Source organism: Bufo gargarizans, chromosome 4 (genome assembly GCF_014858855.1).
Source record: "Bufo gargarizans isolate SCDJY-AF-19 chromosome 4, ASM1485885v1, whole genome shotgun sequence".
Taxonomy (NCBI): domain Eukaryota; kingdom Metazoa; phylum Chordata; class Amphibia; order Anura; family Bufonidae; genus Bufo; species Bufo gargarizans.
In genome coordinates, this window is record NC_058083.1 from 241,550,560 (window position 1) to 241,578,414 (window position 27,855).

At 42.3% G+C, this 27,855-nt stretch overlaps 1 protein-coding gene across 1 annotated transcript in view; it reads right to left on the minus strand.

Annotated features, from left to right (window-relative positions):
* The window catches only part of LOC122935352 (collagen alpha-1(IX) chain-like), a 115,672-nt gene that overhangs the window by 76,296 nt on the left and 11,521 nt on the right, over positions 1–27,855 (minus strand). Inside the window, exons 7-13 of the mRNA XM_044291117.1 lie at positions 17,569–17,622; positions 17,082–17,117; positions 8,701–8,724; positions 7,973–8,026; positions 3,249–3,302; positions 1,689–1,721; positions 1,549–1,605 (exon numbers count right to left, since the gene is read on the minus strand). Of these exons, the coding sequence (XP_044147052.1) occupies positions 1,549–1,605; positions 1,689–1,721; positions 3,249–3,302; positions 7,973–8,026; positions 8,701–8,724; positions 17,082–17,117; positions 17,569–17,622 (312 nt within the window). The remainder of the gene's footprint in view (positions 1–1,548; positions 1,606–1,688; positions 1,722–3,248; positions 3,303–7,972; positions 8,027–8,700; positions 8,725–17,081; positions 17,118–17,568; positions 17,623–27,855) is intronic.

Sequence of the window (27,855 nt, forward strand, 5' to 3'; positions counted from 1 at the left end):
ATGTATTAGACAATATTAATATTATATATCAGACAGAAGCGCAATAAGCATATTCCATAGGTCAGCTAGGTTCTGCTATTCTTGTTTTTCTTTTTACTAAAAAAGATCTACACGTTGTTTTAGATTCAGTGGAGAAGAAGCTAAGTTTTTATCATCTAGGCTTGTACTGTATAATAACTTGAAACCAGGATAGCTTTATCATCAGGTCCTAAATGTCTCACAGCATTGATCACAGATTGATGTGGCTTACTCACTCCTCTCTCCCATCCCTCAGCCTTAAGAAACGTGCCTCATTTGTATCCTCTGCCACCCTTTCTCAATTTGTCGTCTCCAACTTCCACCTATTGTATGTATCTACCGGTCATCTTTACTTTAAAGGGTTTGTGCCAAGAAACACATTATACATTTTTCAAACCAGCACCTGGATCTGAATACTTTTGTAATCGCAAGTAATTAGAAATTTAGTACAGCAACTGAGCTATTCAATAAAATGTATCTGTATAGCACCACCTGCTGTTTGTTATTTTCCTTATTTCTTGTCCACCTCAGTGAAGTGGCTGCACACACTCAGTTTAAATTTTCAACTGCCACCATGCTTATTACAATACTATGGAGCACATTGGCACTATTTAAGAGTAAAATAAATGTACACTTGTTTTCTTTCTTGTTCTCTTTAAATTCATAGGTGACCTACTATTTTGTAAATGAATATACTTTCACCCTCTGCCCTACAACATTAATCTGTTTGGGCACATATACTATAACCACCAATTATTGAGTTGATGAGTTCTACTACAAACCACTAAGGGTTTTTCACAATGCATTAGCAGTGAGTGTCCAAGGTCTCCATCAATGAAAACCTTGGTTGCATGCATTTAATGGTTGCCACTGAGTGGCATCTGTCACCCATAGAAATCCTTGTTAAATGTCCTTCGTGGTATTCCGTTTTTACTGGATACAGTACCTTTTATGGAATAGGGCAGTCTGCTGAGTTATTTTAGGCAGTAAAAAAAAATGGAAACCTCAGTAGTTACCGCCAATCGAAACTCCAAAGAACACTGTTCAGCCTCCACTGGCATAATGGGGCCTGTGGGTCTGTTTAATGTACGTCCCAGATGCTTTCAGGGTGCATATGGTAAGACACTGTGTGAAAAGACCCCAATAATTTGCCACCTCACCTAACCATCAGGAAGTGAGTTTTCACCTCCAAATACATTTTCAACTGTCTGACTCCCAATACATTTAACTCCAGATTACATCTTAGAGGTTTGTGTACTGTAGTACATGACCTTTTGTTTTGGGTATGTATCTTCAAATATGAGCAGAAAGGTACATTTTTATTAGCATCAATTTGGCCATCTTTGTATCTTTATTATTATGTTCTCCAGCATTTTTGGGTACAGTTGCTTTTCATTGTCAACATCCCTAAAATGCTAAATTTTTAGAGCAAGGAATAGAAATATCCTTCTGCAAAGCATGTTCATTCACATTACTCTTTAATTTGTAACTTTACAAATTGAAGACACTATTCCAGAACCATTGCTTTACCTTCATTCCAGCCAAACCTGGATATCCTGGACGGCCTGGTGGGCATGAATTAGGGCACTGGAAATAAAATCACAGTTTTGATAAATAACAAATTGAAAGAACATGGCTACAACTGTTAATGCTTTTCACGCAGAGCTCACCAGGGGATCTCCTTCGGGCAGAGCAACTGTCCCCTGTTGAAAACAAAAATAGACGTTTTCTGTAGTCAGTCAGAAACACATCACATCAGAAAACACAAGGAAATCAATTGTAATTGAAATTCTGAAGAAAAGAAAATGCCTTCATGTACAGACACATTAGGTCTTAAAACTTTTTCTCTCCAACCACTGGGTAGCAGGAGGTCATAGTTTTGTTGATATTACTCAGAAAATGTGGCAAAATAACAATATGAGGTTTCATTTACATTGGCATAAAAAATTCAGATCTCAGAGGTACAGAATACATATTCTACTGATATTTTCCCACATTAGAATATTTGGATGGTGATCTAGTCAATTACATATGCTGGAAAATGTAAGATAACTATATGCCAATATGTACAATTCTCTGCTACCTTTATCTGTGGTTGACCACAAAACCATTTGTTGGTTGTAATCATCAAACAGACTGATGCCTGATACTATTCTTGATAAACATGTCTGTGAATGAGTATTACCAGCAGATACAATAAACTGTACACATTTATAATAGTCAAATAATGATCAAAATACTATTCCTAGCAATATAGTGAAACCTTTCCAGAAAACGTCTCAATGAGAATAGAGCTATGCTGGGGACTGAGAAGGAGAGTGGAGTGATGCTGGGGACAGAGAACATGGATTTGAGGATGGGACTTAGGAGAGGTAAGCCATGCTGGGGGATGAAAAGGAGAATGGAGCCATACAAGGGACAAAGGAGATGGTCTTAAGATTGTCTGATGAGAGAGAAGCTATGCTGGAGGCTGAGGAGAGTGGAGCCATGCTGGGGACTGAGGAAATGGGTCTAATTAGGAGACTTGGAGTTATGCTGAGGACTATGAAGGAGAAGGGATCCATCCTGTGGACATTGGAAATGGTTCTGAGGATGCATCTGATGAGGGAGAAGCCACCTAGGAGGCTGAGGAGAGTGGAGCTATGCTGGGGACTGAGGAGATGGGTCTGAGTAGGATACAATACAGTATGCTATGCTGTACTGCAGTGTTCAACCTGTGGCTCTGAAGCTACTATGAACCTAAAGATCTTATCATGTGTTATAAATCACTGGTAGGATGAATTAGGAAGACACAGTTAGACCACTGGAGCTTACTGTTTGGATGTTCAGTTTAAATATTACAGTTACTAGGACAATCCTTTCCAGATAATTGGAAATACTGAAAAAAATCACATAATAATTCCACTAGAGTATGCAGCTATGTGACAGATGACACGATTTTGGGGTGTTTCATCTTTGCGTGTTTCCCTGTGTACTGTACATGTTTGCTGACTGCATTAAACGATGTGACCAGCATTCTGTATACTACTCTCATAAAAGAAAATTTTTGTGCAATTTTTGGTGGTCATGTCAAAAAGGCATATTTTGCAATAGAATCTTTGGTGTGCTTCCATCTAGACCTGAAGATATTGCAATGAAACAACTCACATTGGAGTTTAAATTTTTTTATAAATCAATAAAGAATTTACAATTGTAATGATTACATTGTTTTGCGCTTAATGACTACTTACTGGTGGTCCCGGTGGCCCTGGTGGTCCTGGAAGTCCTCGTCCACCAGCATCACCCTAAAGGAAACATGAAGTTACACATTCAGTCATTTTTATCGTCATTTTCATCTGAAAGATTATTTACAGCAGGGATAAAGCACTAGGCAAGGTTTGGGGAAGTAAGTGCTAGGTCTCAAGAGATTCACTGTTCTGTGTAAAAATACCAAGATTTTATTTTTTGTTCAATAGTGAGAAGTACAAAGAATCTTAAAAATGTAGATACAACAGGTTTTCTATAAACATTCACTCTTTAGAAGGTTAAGTGCAATGAAGTAAACTCATTGTACTTATAATCTAAAAGGGTTGACCAAGTGTTTAATACTGATGACCTATTCTCAGGATAGGTCATCAGTATCTGATCGGTGAGGGTCCAACGTCGATCAGCTGTTTGAAGGCCACAGACATCCCATACAGTATATTGGTCACATGCCTTAGGCACAGCTCACTCCCATTAAAGTGAACGGGGCTGAGCTGCAATACCAAGCACAGCCGATATCCATTGGATGGAGTTATGCTTCTTAATCTGCATGCCACGGCATCTTCAAACAGCTGATCGACAGTGGGTGCTGGGCATCAGACCCCCACTGATCACATACTGATGACCTACCATGAGGATAGGTCATCAGTATTAAACACTAGGAAAACCCCTTTAACCTTTAAACATCAAGTTCACCATGAACAAATGACTAATCAAATTTATGTCAACAAAACTTCTGCACTTCTAAAGTCACCGTGAAATTTTCAGCCCACTATTATGCCATACTGAATGAAAGAGTAAATGAAAATTGCTTCTCTTGGGGAGATAAATATTGCAAGTAATTTAAAAATCAAATCTGTCAAGATTTGGATTTATTACAAAATATATTTGTGTGTGTCACAAAAAGGTATTTTCATTTCAGAATCAATTTTATAGAGACAACCTCTAATTGAAAATGCATTAGAAGACAGTTTTAATTCAGCGTTTTGGTGGCGAACACCCGCGAAGGGGATTCTATTTAGGAATGACAGCACTTGTCAATGAGCAATCCTGTGATTTCTGATGTTTTCCACTTACCTTTTGGGGAAGTTGTAATCTGAAATGTTGCCTACTTGCAAAATTGTCAGTCTTTCTAGACACATTGATGTTCTTGGCCATGTTTAGTCTGAGTTTATATTGAACTACTTAATCAATAGCTCAATGCTGCCTTGAAAATATCCTTTGTGGGCATTCGGGTTGTGCTTGTAATGTCAATAGGTTACATTTTCTAAGCAGATCACTTTATTAACAAGTGCATCAGTTCTATCATTTATTTTACAACAATTGCTCCCATGGCTACAGTATTTGTAGCTGGAATGTAATTGAGTGCCCTTGATAAAGTGATGTGCATAGAGATAAGCTTACTACAGAGAAGTAAGGGGAAGTAAGTGAAGGCTGCTTTATATGGGCCAACACAGCAGGCAATAATTGGGAGTAAACTGCTCCCAATAACTGCTTGTTCGTCAGAGGAGGTAAAAGCTGTATTTACATGCAGATATTACCTCCACTGTATAGGGATGAGCATAGGGCAGCAATCAATCATCCTCATAGAGAATCATTGTTTCTGGGCAGTAGATCCGTGTTCAGATGGCATAATTTGCTGCCCAGAAATGAGGATTTTGCTGAACACACCAGCAATGCTTTCGCCTGATGAAGAACCACTGGTGATCATCGGCACCTTTACACACAACAATTATCCAGAAAGTAATGTAACACTCTAGAATTGACTAACAGTGGGAATACGTTTTTATTATATACTTTTGTGTGCTATAGTAGTTTTTACATTGACAACCAGTGGCATTTGCAGGGCGTCTTCAGTGGGTCTTCAGTGCCACAAATGTCCAGATGTCAAACACTACCTCCATTTTGTGTCCTGATAATAATATGGGGTGATACTGCAAACGAAATCTACAATATTGCTAACAACAAAGTTTATTCAGCCTAATAACTAGAGATGAGCGAATTGAATCCCAAGAAGTGGAATTAGATCTGAATTTCAAGATAAATTCGATCCGCCTCGAAGCCGAATTTTCTCATGCTTCGTGTAAGCGAATTAATTTAACCTGAAATAGTATAAAAAAACAAAAAAATTCATTCTTACCTCCTTCTTGCCGCCATCTTGATTGACGATTTCGGAAAAAATCCTGCGCTTGGCGACATATGATGTCATCATATCGGCCGGCGTGATGACGTAATCTCTTGTCAGGCCAGATCTCAAAGCAAGATGGCGGCAGCCAGCCCGTCATAAGCAAATGGACACGGTTTAATTTTTTTAAATTTTAATTTCACACTGTTTTTACACTCAGATGCTGGGATCATGTATGAACGCGGCATCTGACGGGTACAATGACGGGGGGGGTGCTATCGCAGTTCCCTGTCACTGCATCCACTACTTACAAAAAAAATGCGCTTCGTGACGAAGTAATTAGTCACAAAGCTAATTTTTTTGTAAAATTCGTCGAATCAGCTAAATCGAACTTTTAAAAAATTCGCTCATCTCTACTGATAACCTGCTTAACTAACTATTAATGTAGAGCATCCAGACCTCCTGTGATTCCGAATAGGTTTGCTACCTGCATGGCTTCTCTGTGCCACTTTGAAATAAGCCATTATGCAGATGGTAGGGAAGGAGATGTGCTTCAAAAAGGGCATGGTGTATTATGAAAGGAGGCCAGGATAAATGTCCCAAAGGATAATGTGGAACGAAAGGGAAGATGAACCACAAAAGCAAAAGGGGTCAAAAGTACCCATACACGTTAGTCTAAAGTTGATCAAAATGGACAAATTCAAATTGTAACGATTATTCATTGTGTGAAATGTAACAACAATTGTTTTAGTCAACTGATGACAGACCACCATCATCTGAAAAAAAGTAAACTATGTTTAAAATTTTTGTCCAGTAGTCGGACTAAAAGTCTTTCATTTAAAGAAAGATTGTTTGTGAATAAAAGATCAATCTTGGAAAAGACATTCCCAGAAAGATCGTTGGTCCATTGCCTGGTTTCATTGAACGTATATGGACTAAAATGTGTATGACTTTGTTTGCAAAATGTTCCTTCACAAGATGATTGTTCAACTGGTGGGTAACTATCCACCTGCTCATGTCTAATGTGTTTTACCACCTTAAGGCCTCTTTCACACAGGCGTCATGTTTTTTGCCCGGATAAGAGGCGGGTGCGTTGCGGGAAAATGCACAATTTTTCCGCGCGAGTGCAAAACATTGTCATGCGTTTTGCACTCGCGTGAGAAAAATCGCGCATGTTTGGTACCCAAACCCGAACTTCTTCACAGAAGTTCGGGCTCGGGATTGATGTTCTGAAGATTGTATTATTTTCCCTTATAACATGGTTATAAGGGAAAATAATAGCATTCTGAATACAGAATGCTTAGTACAATAGCGCTGGAAGGGTTAAAAATAATAAAAAAGTTAACTCACCTTCTCCTCTTGTTAGCGTAGATCCCGGTCTGTTCTTTAGCTGTGGACTGAATGACCTGAGGTGATGTCAGATCACATGCTCCAATCACATGCTCCATCACCATGGTGATGGAGCATGTGATCTGACGTCATCAAAGGTCCTTCAGCCACAGCTAAAGAACAGACCGGCCTCTACGCGAACAAGAGGAGAAGGTGAGTTAACTTTTTTATTATTTTTAACCCTTCCAGCACTATTATACTAAGCATTCTGTATTCAGAATGCTATTATTTTCCCTTATAACCATGTTATAAGGGAAAATAATACAGTGAATAGACTGTCACCTAGAACCCATGCGTGAAAATCGCACCGCATCCGCACTTGCTTGCGGATGCATGCGATTTTCACGCAACCCCATTCATTTCTATAGGGCCTGCGTTACGTGAAAAACGCACAAAGAGGAGCATGCTGCGATTTTCACGCAACGCATAAGTGATGCGTGAAAATCACTGCTCGTGTGCACAGCCCCATAGAAATGAATGGGTCAGGATTCAGTGCGGGTGCAATGCGTTCACCGCACGCATCGCACCCGCACGGAAAACTCGCCCGTGTGAAAGGGGCCTAAGAATACTACAAAGGGACCATGATGCACTGAAAAATAATTTGGGAAATTATGTGCCTTAAAAAGAACTAGTAATGGTCTCAGGTAGGAGTGGGTTTCTTCATTGCAACTTCATTCAGAATTTAAAGTTTTATGTTCTATTTTGCAGTTTTGTTAATGATAATACAAGATCTGAACTGCAATTGAGTAGTGCGAATGGGCCTTAATTTACATCAGTTTGATTAGTAATTTAGCTAAACCTTTTTGCTATTGTTTCTGTTTTGTAGCATGACAATGGTAGTTCTCTCAGTTTTGTTGAGATAATCTGCAGCACATTGCTCTGATGTCACCTATTATGTCTCTATGTGGTGTTGGCCATCAAAAGTTTTACAAAATAAACCTAAAATGATTGTCACAGTAACTGAACTAACCACGTCCCATGTACATGTGTATTGTAATTCATGGAACAATGCATATTTGCTATTCAAATGAGTTGAAGGTGTGAATAAACTTTGACTCAGCTTCACTGAAATATTACAGTCAGTTCACGTCACTGCTATTGATTTCCTTTGTTCCGTAGAGGAGCAGAACAACGAAAAAAATGGAAGTCTCAGATTCGGACTAATCAATAATATCAGATACATCTGGGGATTCTTACCACTGGACCCGACCGACCCAATTCTCCTGGAAGCCCAGAGGGACCAGGTGATCCCTGTAATGAGAATTAGAAATAGAACTTCATGACCTAGGTAGCTGTCCATACATAACATCCACGTGTACTCCAATTATTAAAGCATTTAAACCAAAAAAAGTTTTAAATCTCACTTTTCCTATGTTTGCATTCATAAAGATATATTTTATTTTTATCTGTTGATGCACATATTGTTGTTGTTGTTTGTAGTACTATTGATATACTGTTTATTCATACATTGGTATATTACAATTACTGGTAAAACAGCAGTAAAGCAGCAAAGTTCTCAAAGGGAGAACACAACTATTTATGGCTGATTGCCCATAAAGCTTTCCAAAATATGTCCAAAATGAAGACTGAAAATAGTAATAAAATCTTCAGTTTAAACAGTGGAATGGTATACCACAGTGCTACATGACAGATTATTACTACGCTTAAACTATGAAAAAGACTCATTCTGGCATAATACCATGCAGCAGAAAATCACATACATTATCATCTACAGGAAGGTAGCAACCAAGTGTTGATGATGTATATGCAGTCAGCTAAATGTACGAGATGTAATAGGATTTAAATTCAATATATTAAAATGTTTGAAAACCGTATTTGTATCTAGAAGCTAAATTACTTAGCGGTATACAGTATTTTATTTATGATACTGTTTCTTGAAATTATTTCAGAACCAATGTACTTACCCGTGGCCCTGAAACTCCTCCGCCCTGATAAAAAAAAAAGGAAATAAAAACATATTACATTATATTAAAGTTTTTGGGGGGAGTTCAATAAAGATGATCTATCCTCAGGATTGGTGGAGGTCTGATTCCCAAAACCCCCACAAGTCAAGCACAGTGCTGTACATTGTATAGTGGCTGTGCTTAGTATTGCAGTTTAGGATAATTCACTTGAATGGGACCGAGCTGCACTTATGTAGGCCTTGTGACCAATGAATGTGACATCACTAGACTAGGAAGAGGCCTAAGAGCTCACTGGATTTTAACATGTCCAATTATTCTTGTTTTCTCACCTCTTCATACTAAAAAATACAGCTGAAAGGGGTGTATGGTCCCCTAAATGTGTCTATGCAATGTGGAATCTCACTGTGCAGGTTGAGATTTCATACTGCAGCCCTAGATGAGATAAGATTCAATCAACCAAACTAAAAAGTGTGTGTTTAATATGCAATGTCCTCTTAATATTTGTAAAGTAATTCCTGCACCAACTTAATCTTTACCATACTCCAAAATGAGCAAGACATACTTCATTTGTTAAAATAATTTATAGTTCTGATGAGCATTATATGTAACTTGACATTCACACTACATTTCACTTTCACTTAAAGTTATAACTGAAACAAAATTAAATTATAAGACATAGCTAATCAGCTATTGTCAAATCCAGTCACTAAAATGTCTTCCTTTATCTAATTAAACTGGATTTAGCTAATTAAAACAGACTGAAGTGGAACCTACAAAATCATCTTCTAAATGGAAATGTAGGTGTTTTCTTCACCCAACACCTTGACATATGAAATCAATTGTGAATACATTGATCTTTCTGCTGGAAATAAGCATGAATGAGAAAATAAAAGTATCTAGTGACAAAATGTTAAAATTGTGTTAAAGCAAAATATGGGGCTGGTCATAAGCCTTTAATATGCAAAATGGTAGGTCTGATTTCTAGGACCCCCACTGAATATTAGTAGGATAAAGGTGGTACACCATAGACTGAATTAGACTGAGCTACACTATAAGATTGTGCTTTGGCCCCTTTTTTCTACTGATTGTGAGAGTATACCGCAAATAAACCTTTAGAAGAGTTCTCTGATATAGACAGCCCATTTTCCTATCTCCTTTTTACTGAGCAAATATAGGAGTGATATCTCTCTAATTGCTGAGCTGTTGGATCAATGTCCCCCATTTTTATACCACATGTCCACCTCCTCATCTTGCCCTTTCAGTTGTTGTGCCTCAAAGCTCTCCTGGGACCCCTATTCTTCTCCATGCATACTTTCAGCCTAGGACAGTTTATGAGTCTATGGCTTTCAGTAGCACTTCTCCGCTAATGACACTCAAATTTACTTCTGTGGTCCAAATATTTCCTCCCTGCTGTCCATGTCTATCAGCTATATCTTCCTTCTTCTTCTCTTGCTTTAAGGCTACTTTCATATCTCCAGATATCTTTGCTTGAACAGTCTGCCGGAATTCTCCAGATCCGGCGCTGCTGGATGTGGACGGATGTCCGCCGGCCCCATTAAGTATAATGGGGTCCAGCAATGATCCGCATGCATTTCGGCAGACAAGCAGAGAACTGGCCGGACACAAACCGCTGCATGCTGCAGTTTATGTCTGGCCGATGTTTTGCTTGTCTGCCAGAATGGCCATCCCAGTGTTTCAGAAAATTGGTGTGACAGTAGCCTAAAACTCAACATGGATGAAATTGAATTCATATCCTTTCCCCATCTCACTCGTCACCCGACCTACCAATCATCATTAATGGCTCCACACCTTTCCCAGTCTCACAAGTCCACTGCCACTATCGTAGTGCTGTTCACTGTGACAGTTGTGGCCATGCAGGCTGGCTGCATGCCCTCTCGTGTACTGGCTGCAGGCTGACACCTGTGTATGCTGGTTGCTTGGGGCTGTGTGCTGGCTGAGATCGTGTGTGTGTGAACTGTTGCCTGTGTTTGTGTCTCCCCACTTCATATCTTTATTTACAAATGCCTACACAGGCAATAACAACCGATCTTGGCCCAAGTACAAATTTAATACTTCACTTTTATTGTTTAGTTCATTAAAAAGTGTCACTGATATATGTGATTCACATGTGATGGGACACAGACACACAAACAGAATAGCCTACTAAAGTGTTAAAAACACAGTCACGCGACCCACTGTGAGAGACGATGGATGTGGCCGGTAGGAGGCGATGCATATAATCGCTTGCTCCAAAATGCGTGAAGAGCAGAGGAGAATGCAGTGCCACCACGTCCCGCATATATTGTACCAGTAAGATTCTACTGGACTGTCGGTCCAGAAACCATAGTGGGAGAGTGATGCCTCAATCCCACTAAGTGGATCAAGAAAAATATGTTAAACCCACCCCTGTTTATTAATGCCAGGGTGTGTGTTTGCCACGTCCGCAGGTGCTGGTGACCTATCTGACTATCCAAATTGTTGCCCTTTATTTCTAAGGGGAGGGGGGGGGGGATTTGTTTCATCACCCCACTACTCAAATGGAAGTACTATTTGGCACCAGTACTTTAATACAGACAGTGGCTTCACTATTAACCACCTAGAATGGTGGTACATTCAGGGTTAACATTGGTGTTTTCCTCTTGAATGGTACAGCCTGTTTGACATACCAGGCACGTACCTATGGTACTAAGGGGACTGGTGACACTGCTCTCCCACTAAATGAACAGCCTGCTGGTGGTGCCAGACAGGTTACAGTACAATGATCAGCCTACTAACACTCTCCAGCAGTGGGAGACATGACTGCTGTTTAAAACTTAAATCTGCCCCCCGACATGTTTCGCCAGTAACACTGGCTTCCTCAGGGGTAACGGGCAGCAAAGTTACCCCTGAGGAAGCCAGTGTTACTGGCGAAACATGTCGGGGGGCAGATTTAAGTTTTAAACAGCAGTCATGTCTCCCACTGCTGGAGAGTGTTAGTAGGCTGATCATTGTACTGTAACCTGTCTGGCACCACCAGCAGGCTGTTCATTTAGTGGGAGAGCAGTGTCACCAGTCCCCTTAGTACCATAGGTACGTGCCTGGTATGTCAAACAGGCTGTACCATTCAAGAGGAAAACACCAATGTTAACCCTGAATGTACCACCATTCTAGGTGGTTAATAGTGAAGCCACTGTCTGTATTAAAGTACTGGTGCCAAATAGTACTTCCATTTGAGTAGTGGGGTGATGAAACAAATCCCCCCCCCCTCCCCTTAGAAATAAAGGGCAACAATTTGGATAGTCAGATAGGTCACCAGCACCTGCGGACGTGGCAAACACACACCCTGGCATTAATAAACAGGGGTGGGTTTAACATATTTTTCTTGATCCACTTAGTGGGATTGAGGCATCACTCTCCCACTATGGTTTCTGGACCGACAGTCCAGTAGAATCTTACTGGTACAATATATGCGGGACGTGGTGGCACTGCATTCTCCTCTGCTCTTCACGCATTTTGGAGCAAGCGATTATATGCATCGCCTCCTACCGGCCACATCCATCGTCTCTCACAGTGGGTCGCGTGACTGTGTTTTTAACACTTTAGTAGGCTATTCTGTTTGTGTGTCTGTGTCCCATCACATGTGAATCACATATATCAGTGACACTTTTTAATGAACTAAACAATAAAAGTGAAGTATTAAATTTGTACTTGGGCCAAGATCGGTTGTTATTGCCTGTGTAGGCATTTGTAAATAAAGTTGTTATTAACCTTGCCCAGGTTAGGTCCTAAATCTATTATTCACTTCATATCTTTGTGGCTCCTGTCACCAGTGCCGTGCAGGCTGGCTGCATGCACTTTGTGTACTGGCTGTGGGTTTTCCCATGTATGCTGGTTCTGTGATGCGTGCTGGCTGTGGCCTTGTGTGTGAACTGGGTCTGACTATGGATGCAGTGTGCGGTTCTATCACTCGTTATGTATGCTGACTGTCTATAACCTCGTACTGGCTACAGTTTTCTTCTGTATGCTGGTTGATGTTTGGGGCGTGCTGGCTGCAGCATTCTGTGATAGATATTGTATTATATTGTATTTATTCATGGTTCTGGTACTCCTAGTTCTGATAGGGTTTCCTGATCTGTTCCTGTGTGTGTCTTATCAGGTGTCCTCATTATGTAGCTATTTCTACCTGTGAGCTGTAGGGCTTGTGGTCTTGTGCCTTGCTGGGTGTAGACCCTTTCAGCTGACCCAGGGGGTTTTGTCATCTGCCCTTCTGTGTGGTGTTGCCTCGTAAAGCATACTGTCACAAGGGCAGACCTCCAGGATGACATGCAAACAGGACACAGGCAGAAACAGACCAGGGACCAACAGAATACTTTATTACACATGTAATAAGGAACATGACAATAATATATGCAGGTTGAGAAATAGTGGTAGCACTACCACAAAACCAAGAACACAGGTAGACCAGAGGCAAAACCCAAGAGGGCAAAGAGCCAGTGAGTCCCGTTCTTCATAAAGCCCCTGTTGGTGGGGATGAACTTGGCCGAGGGCTCACTGGTTGCACCTCCAGGAAGGTCCCGGTACACTTGGCCACTACCTGCATAGAGCCACAGACAACAACAGGACTGAAACCCATACAAACACAAGACTTGGATCAGATGACAAACCGGAACCAGTACACAAACAGATGCCTGGACCCCAAGAGGAATGGAAACATGACGGACTCATGCAGAGCTGCACACAGACTAGAGATCCTCCCTCCAGAAAACCCAGGAGCCCTCTCATGAAGGCAGGACATGCACAGGACAGGAACAGAAGCAGTAAGGCACTGCAGTACAGACAAGGAACAGACTAGATCAGAAGCAGTAGGCACTGCCAGGCTGGACAAGGAACGGGCAGGATCAGAAGCAGTAGGCACTGCAGGCAAGACATGGAACAGACTGGATCAGAAGCAGTAAGGCACGGCAGGCTATCAGACGCAGTTAGAGCACTGCTAGGCTAAACATGGAACAGAGTAGATCAATACACAGCACAGGTACAGAAGAACAGGCAAGGCATGGACACGGATATAGCATCAATGCAATACCAGGCGACACCACACAGAAGGGCAAATGGCAAAACAACCTGTGTCAGCAGCAAGAGGCTACACCCAGAAAGGCACGAGAAAGACTGACCCAAAGCCCCACATGTAGAAATAGCTGAGTAACAAGGGCACCTGACCAACCCAGGAACAGACAAGGGAATGTTAACCCGGAACATTGAGTACCAGAAACAACGAACAAACAATACCTGTGTTAGTTCACACCAGTCACAGAATGGTGCAGCCAGCACGCTCCAAACAACAACCAGCATACTTAGGGTAACTGTAGCCAGTACGAGGCTACAGGCAGCCAGCCTACATAATAACGAGTGACAGAACCGCACACTGCATCAATACTCAGACCCTGTTCACACACAAGGCCACAGTCAGCATGCATCACAGAACCAGCATACGCGGGAATGCACAGCCAGTACACAAAGTGCATGCAGTCAGCCTGCACGACTCAGAGACAGGAGCCACAGAGATATGTAGTGGGGAGACAAAAACACAGGCAACATTTCACACACACCACCGCAGCCAGCCTGCAGTTAGCCTGTACGGTCACAACTGTCACAGTGAACGGCACCATGACAGCCACAGGGTAACCTTTGATTTTACCCTGTCTTTCAAACTGCAGATCCAAGCTCCTAACCACCACCTTCTGCCGCATCCACCTCAAATTTTTTTTTCATTTAGACTGAAACAGTAATTCTTAGCCTCTCTCATTAAATTTTAGATTCCCTCATCTCTACTGAATTGTGTTTTTGCAGTTTTTTATCGCAGCCATTGTGTATGTGCACCTGCACAATTATTCCATTTAATAGGATGTAATGACTACATTTGTTTTAGAATTCTACAGATGAAACTCAAAAAATTAGAATATTTATTTCAGTAATACAACTTAAAAGGTGAAACTAATATATGCGATAGACTCATTACATGTAAAGCGAAATATTTCAAGCCTTTGTTATAATTTGGAGGATTATGGCTTATAGTTTATGAAAACCCCAAATTCACAATCTCAGAAAATTAGAATATTACATGAAATCAATAAAATAAGGATGTTAAATAGAAAAATGTAGAACCTTTAAAAAGTATAATCATGCATATGTACTCAGTACTTGGTTTGGGCCCCTTTTGCATCAATGAAAATGAAGTCACCATCTCCATAAAGCTCGTCTGCAGAAGGAAGCATGAAGCGCTCCAAAATCTCCTGGTAGACGGCTGTGTTGACTCTGGACTTAATGAAGCACAGTGGACCAACACCAGCAGATGACATGGCTCCCCAAATCAACACAGACTGTGGAAACTTCACACTGGACTTCAAGCATCTTGCATTGTGTGCCTCTCCATTCTTCCTCCAAACTCTGGGTCCTTGGTTTCCAAATGAGATGAAAAAGTTGCTCTCATCAGAAAAGAGGACTTTGGACCACTGAGCAACAGACAAGCTCTTTTTTTCTTTAGCCCAGGTAAGGCTACTTTCACACTTGCGGCAGAGTGAGTCGGCAAGCAGTTCCGCCGCCGGATCACTGCAAAACGGATGGCATTTGTAAGACTGATCAGGATCCTGATCAGTCTGAAAAATGCCTGATCAGTCAGAAAAATGCATCGAAATGCCAGATCCGTCTTTCCAGTGTCATCTGGCAAAACGGATCCGGCATTTCTTTTTTTCACCTTTTTTTCAGTCTGTGCATGCGCAGACCGGAAGAACGGATCAGGCATTCCGGTATTTTAAATGCCAGATCCGGCACTAATACATCCCTATGGAAAAAAAAATGCTGCATCCAGCATTCAGGCAAGTCTTCAGTTTTTTGGGCCAGAGATAAAACCGTGGCATGACTGACTGAACTGAAGACATCCTGATGCATCCTGAGCGGATTGCTCTCCATTCAGAATGCATGGGGATAAAACTGATCAGTTATTTTCCGGTATAGAGCCCCTAGGACGGAACTCTATGCCGGAAAAGAAAAACGCTAATGTGAAAGTGCCCTAAGATGCTTCTGACGTTGTTTATTGTTCAGGAGAGGCTTGACAAGAGGAATACGACATTTGAAGCCCATGTCCAGGATCCGTCTGTTTGTGGTGGCTCTTGATGCACTAACTCCTGCCTCAGTCCACTCCTTGTGAAAGTCCCCAACACTTTTGAATGGCCTTTTCAGACAATCCTCTCCAGGCTGCGGTCATCCCTGCTACTTGTGCGCCTTTTTCTTCCACGCTTGTCCCTTCCACATAACTTTCTATTAATGTGCTTTACAGCAACATCCAACTTCTTTTGCAATTATCTTTTGAGGCTTTCCCTCCTTATGGAGGGTGTCAATTATGGTTTTCTGCACAACTGTCAGGTCTGCAGTCTTTCCCATGATTGTGATTCCAGCTTCTGAACTAGACTGAGAGACAATTCAAAGGCTCAGGAACCCTTTGCTCAGGGGGTATGGATTAATTAGCTGATTAGAGTGTGACACTTTGAGCCTAGAATATTGACCTTTTCACAATATTCTAATTTTCTGAGATTGTGACTTTGGGGTTTCATAAGCTGTAAGCCATAATCATCCAAATTATACCAAATAAAGGCTTGAAATATCTCGCTTTGCATGGAATGAGTCTATCTCATAAGTTAGTTTAAACTTTTAAGTTGCATTACTGAAATAAATTAACTTTTGCTCAATATTCTAATTTTTTGAGTTTCACCTGTATATATGGGGGTGAAGCTGGCTCTATTTTGGCCTTGGATCCTATCCAACCATCTGTTTAAGGCTACATGCACACGACCGTGCTGTTTTTTTGCGAAAAAATGGAAGCCGTCCGTGTGCCTTCCGCAATTTGCGGAACGGAACGGGCGGCCCATTGAAGGCATGCCTATTCTTGTCTGCAAAACGGACAAGAATAGGACATGCTATATTTTTTTTGCGGGGACACGGAACAGTGCAACGGATGCGGACAGCACTCCGTGTGCTGTCCGCATCTTTTGCGCCCCCATTGAAGTCAATGGGTCCGCATCCGGCTCGGATGCGGACCAAAACAACGGTCGTGTGCATGAGGCCTAAGGCTGTTTTGATTAGGGCACAACATAGCTGGACGTCCTTTCCCTGCCTAGGCCTGAGGTAAGGTAAGTCATTTTAGTGTAGGGTCCCATCTGTAAAAGGGCACCTTTTGGGCAAAAGGGGTCATATGTTTTGCACAAAATATGTGAACCTCAGATTCACTGATATAGTGAATACAGTATTCAAACAATTCATAATCTATATATTCAATGTTTGCAAAGTGCTGTTGCATCTTACATTTGCACTTGAAAATCAGTTTGTCTGAATCTCTTATTTTTACTTACCGACAAACCGCGCGAACCTGGCAATCCAGGCTCACCCTGAAAAAAGAAAAAATGTATCACGTTACGGGGCATATTAATAATTAAAAACATCACGTAACGACATTGACCATAGCTATAATATTTCCTGAGTATAGCAGTTACCTAATATATAGTTACTACCAGAATTGCTCCCTTTATCAGCAAGAAGAAGAAAACCCTACTAGACACAGGAAGTTGTAGAACAGTTTGCAATCTGAAATCAACTGGCAGAATACAGACTTCTGCAACCAGCCAGTAGCAGGAAATCTAAGTGCATTATTGTAATGCAGTTGCTACTACAAATATGTGGCAGACTTTTATGCTACTTTTCTATCATTGCTACATCCCATCACAATCTTTCTTCAATTCATAACAAATGCATGCTTTTATTCATGATTGCTAGAAAAGTGGGGACACTCCAGAGTAGCCTATGAGTAATCTACCATAGCTAGATTTTCAACATACCCACCTTTTGACCTCTTGATCCAGGAGGCCCAGCATTTCCTTCAGGTCCAGTCAGCCCCTATGATAATGGACAAAGAATAACAATCCAATACTTCAGTTATACCCTGCATTGTTAGCATTAAAGAAATCAGAGCAAAATAAATGTTATAGTGGTACAGTATATTAAATAAGGTGTACAGAGAATGGTAATGAGGCGGCAAACAAATGACAAAAGAAAACGATTGCTAACTTCTAATATGAAAGGTACATTTATAAAATGATATCCTTTTAAACGAGGTATCCACAGGCACCATTAAAGGAACAGGTATAATAAATTGGTTTTATTATTGGAGCTGCATCGTCCCTGTATGATCCCAGATTGTTGAATAAAAAGTCCAACCAAAAACACAGGACAAACTGACACACACAGACTCCCCATACTTCTTCTATAGTGCAAATGAAGTCAGCATTTAATAATAGAAAAGGATTAAAGCAGAAATGTAAAATACTAAGCAGGCACCCCTGGGTTTGCTGCAGCAACCCTCTTTTGGCCTTGTAGATACATAGCACTGAGTGAACTTTTATAGAGGTATTCCCATCTTATATAGTTCTGACAAATGTCTGCAATATTTTCTTACTTTAGTATTGGTGGGCACTAGTGTCACGGTGCGATTCACTGTGACAGTTTTGGCCGTGTAGGCTGGTTGCATGCTCTCTTGCGTACTTGCTGCAAGCCGAAACCTGTGTATGCTGGTTGCTTGAGGCTGCGTGCTGGCTGCGTTGTCTTGTGTGAACTGTGCCTGTGTATGTATGTACTCCCCGTGTCTGCATCTCTGTGCAGTCCCTGTCTCTGGTGCCATGTTGGCTGGCTGCAGACTCCTTCACGTACTGGCTGCAGGCTGACTCCTGTGTATGCTAGTTGCTTGGGACTGCATGCTGGCTGCAGTGGTGTGTGTGAACTGTGGCCTGTGTTTGTGGCTTCCGTGTCTGCATCTCTGTGGCTCCTGTCTCTGGTGCCATGTAGGCTGGCTGCATGTGCTTTGTGTACTGGCTGTGGGTATCCGCATGTATGCTGGTTCTGCTATGCGAGATGGCTGCGGTCTTGTGTGTGAACATCGCCTTAGTATGGATGCATTTCTGTTTGTGTCACGGGTTGTTTGTGCTCTGGCGTACTGGCTGTGGGGCTACATCCAGTACTGCAGCCTGTGTGTTCTCTTCTTTGTTAATGCAGGCTCCCCTCCCTGTTTGTTTCTGGTGGGGATAACTTTCCCTGGTCTGTTCCTTGGTGTGGCTTATCAGGTGCCCTCATTATCCAGCGATATCTATCGGTGAGCTGTGGAGCTTGGGGTCAGTCTATCTACTGCCTTGCTGGGTGTTGCATCTTGCTGCTCACCCAGGGGGTCAGTCTGTCTTGTGCCTTGCTGGGTGTAGCCCCTTGCTGCTGACCCAGTTTTTTTTTGCCATCTGCCCTTTTGCACGGTGTTGCCTGGTAATGTGTTGTTGTTGCCTTGTCTGATCTTCTGTACCTGTCCTGTGATGATGTTGATGTTATGTCCGTGTCTGATCTCTTGTACCTGTTCTGTGATGTTGTTATCCTGGTCCATGCCTTGCCTGTTCTCAGTCTGTTGGGGTAACGCCATCCCAGGTATTCAGGTCGCTGTTATCTCTTGGTGAGTCCATGTTACTTTTATCCATACTCATGGCTTTTCATATATAGTCAGGACATAGCTCCGGTGGATTTATACAGCCGCCTCTTGCTGCGGTTCTTTGTCTAATACCCTTTGGGGACATTACCTGTTATAGCTATACTATTTGTTAGTACCATGATGTCTTCATACTAGGACTCGCTTCTATTAATTATCGTGGATGTCATTGTTGACGTTGTACATGTAGACTCTGTAATGCTGGGATGGTGTTTGTGCTCCTTATCCTCCTTGTTTTATGGTATTTATTATCCATTCATTTTTGTAATTAATAAAATATACTATTTTCTATTACTGGACGTCTATGAGCTTTAGTTCTCTTGTTTCTTTTATGTTTCATGTTTAGCCTAGCAGTGCTCTACTGCATCTGATAGCCTGGCAGTGCCTACTTCTTCTGATCCTGCCTGTTCCTTGTCCAGCCTGGCAGTGCCTACTTCTTCTGATCCTGCCTGTTCCTTGTCCAGCCTGGCAGTGCCTACTGCTTCTGATCCTGCCTGTTCTATGTCCAGCCTAGCAGTGCCTACTGCTTCTGATCTAGTCTGTTCCTTGTCTGTACTGCAGTGCCTTACTGCTTCTGTTCCTGTGTTTGTCCTGCCTTCGTGAGAGGGCCCCTGGGTTCTCCGGAGGGAGGATCTCTAGTCTGTGTGCAGCTCTGCCCGAGACCGCCATGTTTCCATTCCGCTTGGGATCCATGCATCTGCTTCTGTTCTGGTTTCCGTTCGTCTTGTTGTCTGATCCATGTCCTGAGTTTGTTTGGGTTCCAGTTCTGTTGTCTGTTTCCGCTGGTGCTTTCACCAGCGTGTTTCTCCGCAGGTAGCAGCCAAGTGTACCGGGACCTTCCTGGAGGTGCGACCAGTGAGCCCTCGGCCCAGTTCATCCTCACCAGCAGGGGCTCTGTGAAGAACATGGCTCAATGGCTCTCCGCCCATGGGGTTTTGCCTCTGGTCTGCCAGTGCACTTGTTTCTGTGGTAGTGCTACCACTATTGCCTAACCAGCATATATTACTGTCATGTTCTTTTATTACATGTGTAATAAAGTATTCTCTTGGTCCCTGGTCTGAATCTTGCCTGTGTCTTGACGTCCCGGAGGTCTGCTTTGGGCCTCTGGCAGGTAACAATTAGTGGAAGCAAAATATCATCTTAAAGGGACACTGACAGGCCCAATAACCATAATTAGCTGTACATATCCATGCACAGGTCTTCTAATGTGCATTTAAAACATATAAGTATCCCCCCTGTCCACATTATGAATACTGCAAACTCGTGTTTTATAACCTGAAGTAATCCCTGTTCTTTCTGCCCAAGGGGTGGGGTTTCAGCTTCCCTGGGCACAAGAGAAGCTGAAACCCCGCCCCTTGGGCAGAAAGAACAGGGATTACTTCAGGTTATAAAACACGAGTTTGCAGTATTCATAATGTGGACAGGGGGGATACTTATATGTTTTAAATGCACATTAGAAGACCTGTGCATGGATATGTACAGCTAATTATGGTTATTGGGCCTGTCAGTGTCCCTTTAACTATTTTTCCCAGCAAAGCACCTCCTTCCCCTCCACGGCCTGCTCAGGGAACTACAGTAAAGCACAAACCTGACATGTTTTAATAACTGCATGCATTTCTCATAATATAATAATTCTGGACGTTACCAGTTGGGGTTGTGCCTTTGCACAGACTGATGATGTCCAATCAGCCCTGACAAACTGTGCACACCCCCCCCCCCCCCCCCCGCACCTCTTTTTTAGAAGGGGAATGGTAATGCACAGTTGTCAATTTATTCATACAATTTTCAGCAGGGAAATCAAAGGAATAGTATAAGGTCTCTTTCACACGTGCTTTTTTCCTAAAATCTCCCAAAGAGGTAGAAACAGTCAAAAGGAAGTGTTTGCCGTGTATAGATTTAGCAGATGTGCGTTTTTTGCAACTTTCTTGTTTCCTTCTCCCCGGCTGTGCAGCACTAGAGGGGGAGATTGTGTAAGGGATCTGGAGGAGGTACACATGAGGGCACTGGAGAGGCTGCTTACTCCCAGCCACATAGTGTCTTGCATGTGCCTCTTCCTCATTGGTCCTCCCCCATCTGCCTCATCGCCTCCCCCTCCTCCCTGCTGTGGTGCATAATATTCCGTAACTCTATAACTGTGATATATTGATATAAACGGTGATGTGTTCTTTGCCTGTCACTTGTACAAGGAAAGAACGCTAACAAGCAGTCAGATAGCTGAGTACAAGTGACAGGCGAAGAACGTCAGTCAGATCAAGGTGCTGCTTTTAGGGAGCTAGATTCAGTTAGCAATCCGGCACATGTGTATCGTCCAGTGAAAGAATCACCGGTTGGATGTGCACAGGAGGTTGTGTCCCAGAGGTGGACTGGGAACCTAAAGTTGCCTTAAAAATAAAAATAAACGTGGCTCCATGTTGTAGGCAGATCCAAATTGAGAGAAACGAATACCACAGTGCAGCACAAAATACTGCCACCCTCGCCACAGTGTTCAACTGTATCACTATCCTGAGGACAGCAATACAGTTGAATTCAGGAGAGCAGCTGCTGGCCAGGCGCATTAGTATCTGATGCTCCTAGCATTAATTAATGCTGAGAACATCAGATTGTTATGTACTCAGCCAACAGCCATGGGAAGTGCTAGGCATCGGCCCACAGGGGAAATTCCTTGTATGTTCTATGGCCTGTTTGAACCCTTACCAATCAAAATGTAAAATCATATTCCAGGAAAATGTCATCACTATATAAGATGTGAAAACTCTCTAAAATGTAAAGCTCTAGAATCAATAAAATAATCAAACCTAGTGGAAAAGTCACTTGGAGAAAGAGGACTTAACAGAGAAATTCTTGCTTGACATCAATAATTTGATGCAATAAAATCGAAAGAAATCCTTTCAGAACACATCAATCCAGGAATAACCAATAAATGGGAGTGGAAAGTATCCTGATAATGGCAATCTGATTCTATTTCTTTTATATAATGAATATTTTGTAAATAAATATGATTTTTAAAAAGTTATTACATGTTCATCTGGGTTTTGCCGGGTTTGAAAGATTATATTTGTAAACAGCAGGACATCAAAAACATATTGGCAGGGCCTTCCTCACAGCATGAAGCCCAGTAAGACAGAGGAAGTGATATACTGTACAATTTCCCCAAAATCTGGCGTGGTGGACTGTACAGTACAGTAGCCATCCCATATACTGTATGCATTAGTTTAATCCTATGAGCATCTTGTAGAGCATTCAGTTCGTTCTGCCCTCAGATATGGTTTTCCTAATGAATCCTATATTTCCCATCATGCCTGGCTTTGCAGAGATAGAGTAGATGGAGTCTTAAAACACTGGACTGCTCTGAGTCCTGTGTAATGTCAGTCTCCATGTTTTCCTATGTGATACAGCTTGAACCTGTCTCCCCTCTCTCCTGTCATCTCTCTTCCCTGTCAGTTCTTACATGCAGGAGGCAGGAGACCAGTGTGAAGCTACATCTCATTAGAACTACACTGGAGAGTCAGCAAACACAGATAGTACAGACAGGTAGTGTGTGTCAGAAGGTTTATATAACTGCAGCTAATCACTGTATAAACTCACCAACTATATATCTACACTACTAGTCCGTTAGATAGGGGAGACATTATAAGTTCATAATATACAGGGAAATACACAGAGGGTGGAGAGGAGAGGGGCCTTTGAGCTGCCAGATGGGATTTGATTGCTGATGATGTAATCCTGTACTTCACAGGAAGTTAGCCAGAGGGAGAGACCGAGTTCCTGTTTAGACTCTGGGTTGGTGGTGAGACTTGAGGTCAAATGACCAGGTTCCCACAATGAAAAGGTTCAAAATGTCTGGATGCAACTGAGTTAGGGTCCATTCACACGTCTGTATGTGTTTTGCAGATCCACAAAACACAGACACCCGGAATGTGCATTCCGTATTTTGCGGACCGCACATCGCCGCACTCTCGTAGAAAATGGCTTTTCTTGTCCGCAATTGCGGACAAGAATAGGACATGATCTATTTTTTTACGGAACGGAAGTGCAGATACGGAAGTGCGGATCCGCAAATGCGGATGTGGACAGCACAGTCCGGCCCCATTGAAAATTAATGGGTCCGCACCTGTTCCGCCAATTTGCGGAACGGATGTGGACCCATTTTGCGGACGTGTGAATGGACCCTTACAGGGTAACAAATTACACTGCTGGAATGCTGATGGTGAGTTAGAAATATATGAAAAATAAAAAATATTAACCCAGAGTGCTTCTTTAGAAGAAACCCATATAGTACCTACATGCAAGTTTATTTTATTTAAAAGGAGTGTGTCACCAGGAAATTAACCATTAAACCTGGCACAATGCCTTGTAGGACTAGCTTAGCTGAATGTAATAATAACTTTCATTAGCCACCATTCTTCATTCTGGAGAAAAAGTATTTCTAATCCATATGCAAATGAGCAGCTAAGTGCACTGAGGGCGGGCACAAGCCACTTGGTGCACCCATGCTCCACCTGCTTCTACCTCTCTATCTTCATTAGCAATTGATCACTTCATTAAGTGAAAGGTATGATTACATTCAGCTGAGCTAGCCCTACAATGTGAGCAGTGAATTTCCTGGTGACATATTGCAGAATGTTGTCACAATGTTGTCACAAAAAAAGTGAACAATTTTGTTAAATATCATATAAAAGTAAACTACAAATAAATATAAATTCAGCCATACAAAGTGACTGAAAATTGCTAGTATGCTAGTATTTGCCATAACTTGCTGATCGGTGGGGGATACTAATGAGATCCGCATTTATTCTTAAAATAACAAGGATTTGTCACTCTTTGTGGCATAGCTATTCCTTCTTAATTTTTCTCTCACGTCACTATAGCTATTCAGGCCCTGAGTATGCACTACAACTCAAATTAACAGAGCCCAGAAACAGTTCTTTACACATAAAATGGATGGGAGCAGTCCTGTACAGAGAAAAGCCCCTTTATCCTTATGACTGTGGGGGTCCTGGTGGTCAGGCCAATATGGAAGTGACAACATTCTACTGATCTAGGAAAGATGGGTGACAATCTATATAGGGCAGACGGCAACATAAACAATGGATGTTTTCTGGTTGCCATGGATACAGCTAGGGTCAGCTACATAAATACACTTTCTCCTGTAGTCTATGCTACCTATACTAATATACAAATACACTGTGTTGCATACTGTTAGGTTTAGTAAGCACCGTAGTGCTGTAGTCCTATCTCTCAAGGCAATGCAAACAGAGGCAATGTCCCGAGACATTTACTGAATAGATCTGAATTTTACTGTGCTTACCAGGGGCGTTGTTAGGTCAAAACATTCGGGGCTGGAGCCCAGGATGTTTTGTCCAGTGCCCCAAATGCAGGGCCAGCGGGGGCCCCCGTCCCGCGGCGCCACCTCCTAGCTAATTTATTCACTTCACTTGCCTCTGTGTTATCTTGCACAGGCGCACTGGCAGAGGCATTGTCGAGCGAAGTGCACCGTCTTCCAGTGCACCTCGTTCGATGATGCCTCTGCCAGTGCGCCTGTGCAAGATAACACAGAGGCAAGTGAAGTGAATAAATTAGCTAGGAGGCGGCGCCGCGGGACGGGGGCCCCCGCTGGCCCTGCATTCGGGGCACTGGACAAAACATCCTGGGCTCCAGACCCGAATGTTTTGACCTAACAACGCCCCTGGTAAGCACAGTAAAATCCAGATCTATTCAGTAAATGTCTCGGGACATTGCCTCTGTTTGCATTGCCTTGAGAGATAGGACTACAGATAAAATACCCAAGTGCCCTATATCATCCTTCCAATTGCACATTGATGATTCAAAAACCGTTACCATCAACCAATCATATCAACAAATAGAATATTTCTTCAATAGATAGATCCGAAGAGTTACAGTAAAAGAGCAGTAAACATGTCCAGAAAAATACAGCCCAAATCTGCTCAAATGTCAGACACATATATAACAGTTTGTGTGGATTTTTGTAAACTAACCCAAGGTCATCAGACACACTTTAAAAATAACTCACAAGAAAGAGAGCGCGGCTAAAAAAAAATAACAAATATCACTGTTGTCTAAAAACTGAAATATATATAATCTAGATGAGTAAAGGGAAGAGTCTCAAAAGACCAGTTACCACGTAAAAGACTACAACAAACCAGATGGAGCAGAGAAGCGCACTACCTGAGTGCCATCTAATGGATGACTGAGGCACTGCATGTGCATAGAGGAGTGAAAAGATGGCATACGCTTTAACGGGAACAATGTATCTTCAGTGATGGCTAACCTCCATCACTCCAGCTGTGGCGAAACTACGACTACCAGCATGCTCCTTTCACTTCTATGGATTTTTGAGAACAGCCAAGCAAGTGTACATCTTGGGAGTCATAGTTTTACCACAGCTGGAGTGCCGGAGGTTAGCCATCAAAGTTCTAGATTAGGGATGGCCAGACTGAGGCTCTTCAGCCGTTGCAAAACTACAACTCCCAGCATGCCCAGACTACCTACAGCTATCAGCCTACAGCAGGTCATGCTGGGAGTTGAAGTTTTACAACAGCCAGAGAGCAGCAGGTTGGCCATGCCTGTTCTAGATCATCTCCATCTTTAGTCATCACCAGTTTGGACTTCCTCCTTCCAATTCCCCTTTCTACAGCAAACGAGTTGTACTATGTTTAGTAATATCTTTATTTTAACGTTTTTCTTAAAACTAGAGTGTGCAAATGCAGTTCCTCATTTAAGTATGTGAGACATTGGAGCTGGTAGGTTGAAGGCACATCTGGCAGATTTGTTGCAGAAATTTCTGTGACCGTCACATCCACCTGAAAGGGGTTTGTAGAAATCCACGTGCTTTGCTGCCAAAAAGAAACACCCCTTTCAGAAGAAGGGAATTGCTTCAGTGTCAGAAATCTTTTCTAGAAATCTGCCACCTGGGAATATACCCTTAACGTGATCACTCGTGTCAACATGTATAGCGTGCCGCATCAATGTCTACCTAACAGAAGATATTTCCACTATCAAAGTGAAGGCATCTGATGAGGCTCAGCATGCTCAGGCTTTCAGGTCCCTGCTGGAATACCTTTACAAACGTTTGTTTGAGTATCAGATGGAAGAAGGCACTCGTGTAGAATTCCCCCGTCCTATTTATTTTGTTTACTAGCTTGTATCCTTAGTAGATTTAGCTGTTGCTGGCACCAGATGGTTTTACTTAGTGACTGCAGCTGTTAAAGCAGGAAAACTATACAAAGTGGCAGGGCTGAGAGTTTCAGAAGGTGCCTTCTGTCACCACAATGTGTCACCTATGGTTTTCTATAGGGTTTCCTACAATACTATGGACTTCTGTAAGGTTCTGCTCATTGGACCTCTATTCTGCATCCTAGCCTTCCAGTACCCTGTTACTTGAGAGTATATTGACCGTCCACACTGGTAACAGAAGAGGTAGAAGGAGATATATGGCTTTGATGTTTAGTTAGGAATAGTCAATGTTGGAGTCTCCGTTAGGAGCTTCTGTCACCGATTCGGTAAAAAATTACGGAAAAATGACAGACTTTATAAAGGAGACCCAGCAGACCGCAATATAGAGAATTTGGTACATTGACTGCCAGTGGTGTCAGGGATTCAGCTCTTACATTATTTTCTATGTTGTGCTCCGATCACAGAGTAGGAAATAACACAAATGTGAACAGAGCCTTACATAATGCAAGACATTCAATGGTCGTGTGAATGAGTCCTAAGTGTCATATGTATTTAAGGTATTTACACAGCTCCTTTTTTGTGCTGCATTGTAAGATCAAAATTATAAGTGACAGGCAATCAATATCTGATTGGTGGAGGCCTGACACCTCATATTCCCACCTATCAGCGCTTTCCGAGTAGCTCCAGCACTGGAATTCAGCACTAAACCACACAGCGCCATATGTTGTGTAGTGGACAGAGCTGGTTACTGCAGCTCCAATCCAGTTCAGTTCATTATTATCCAGTAGTCTGCTCAACAGTCCTCTGGGCAGTGGCGACAGTATTTGCGCTAAGAGACAGTGAACATGGATTTCTCCCTTAAGGTTACATTCAACCGACCGTGGTGTTTTGTGGATCCGCAAAACACGGATACCGGCCCATGTGCTTTCCGCAATTTGAGGACCGCATATGCCACTGCCATCATAGAAAACACCTATTCTTTTCCCCAATTGCGGACAAGAATAGGACATGTTCTTTTTTTTTTCTTGCGGGGCCGCAGAATGGGGCAACGGATGCGGAAATTGCGGAACAGAGGCGGACTCATTTATACGGTCGTGTGAATGTAGCCTAACACAGAGACAAAAGGGTTAACCTGAAAGGTGTGAAAATACTCCAGCCAGGACCTAGAGCTCCGGTGGTCTGTATAGATACGAGGCCACACTATACACATATACTACTGCTATATTACTTTTCATGTATTTTCTATAATAACTTAAAGGGGTTGTCCAGGTTCAGAGCTGAATCTGGACATATCCCCATTTTCACCCAGGCAGCCCCCCTGACAAGATCATCGGAGCAGTTTACTTTTAAACTTTTTGTAAGCCATTTTGACCCTTTTGAAAATGTTTCTTCTCCACCAGACAATCCCTTTAAGG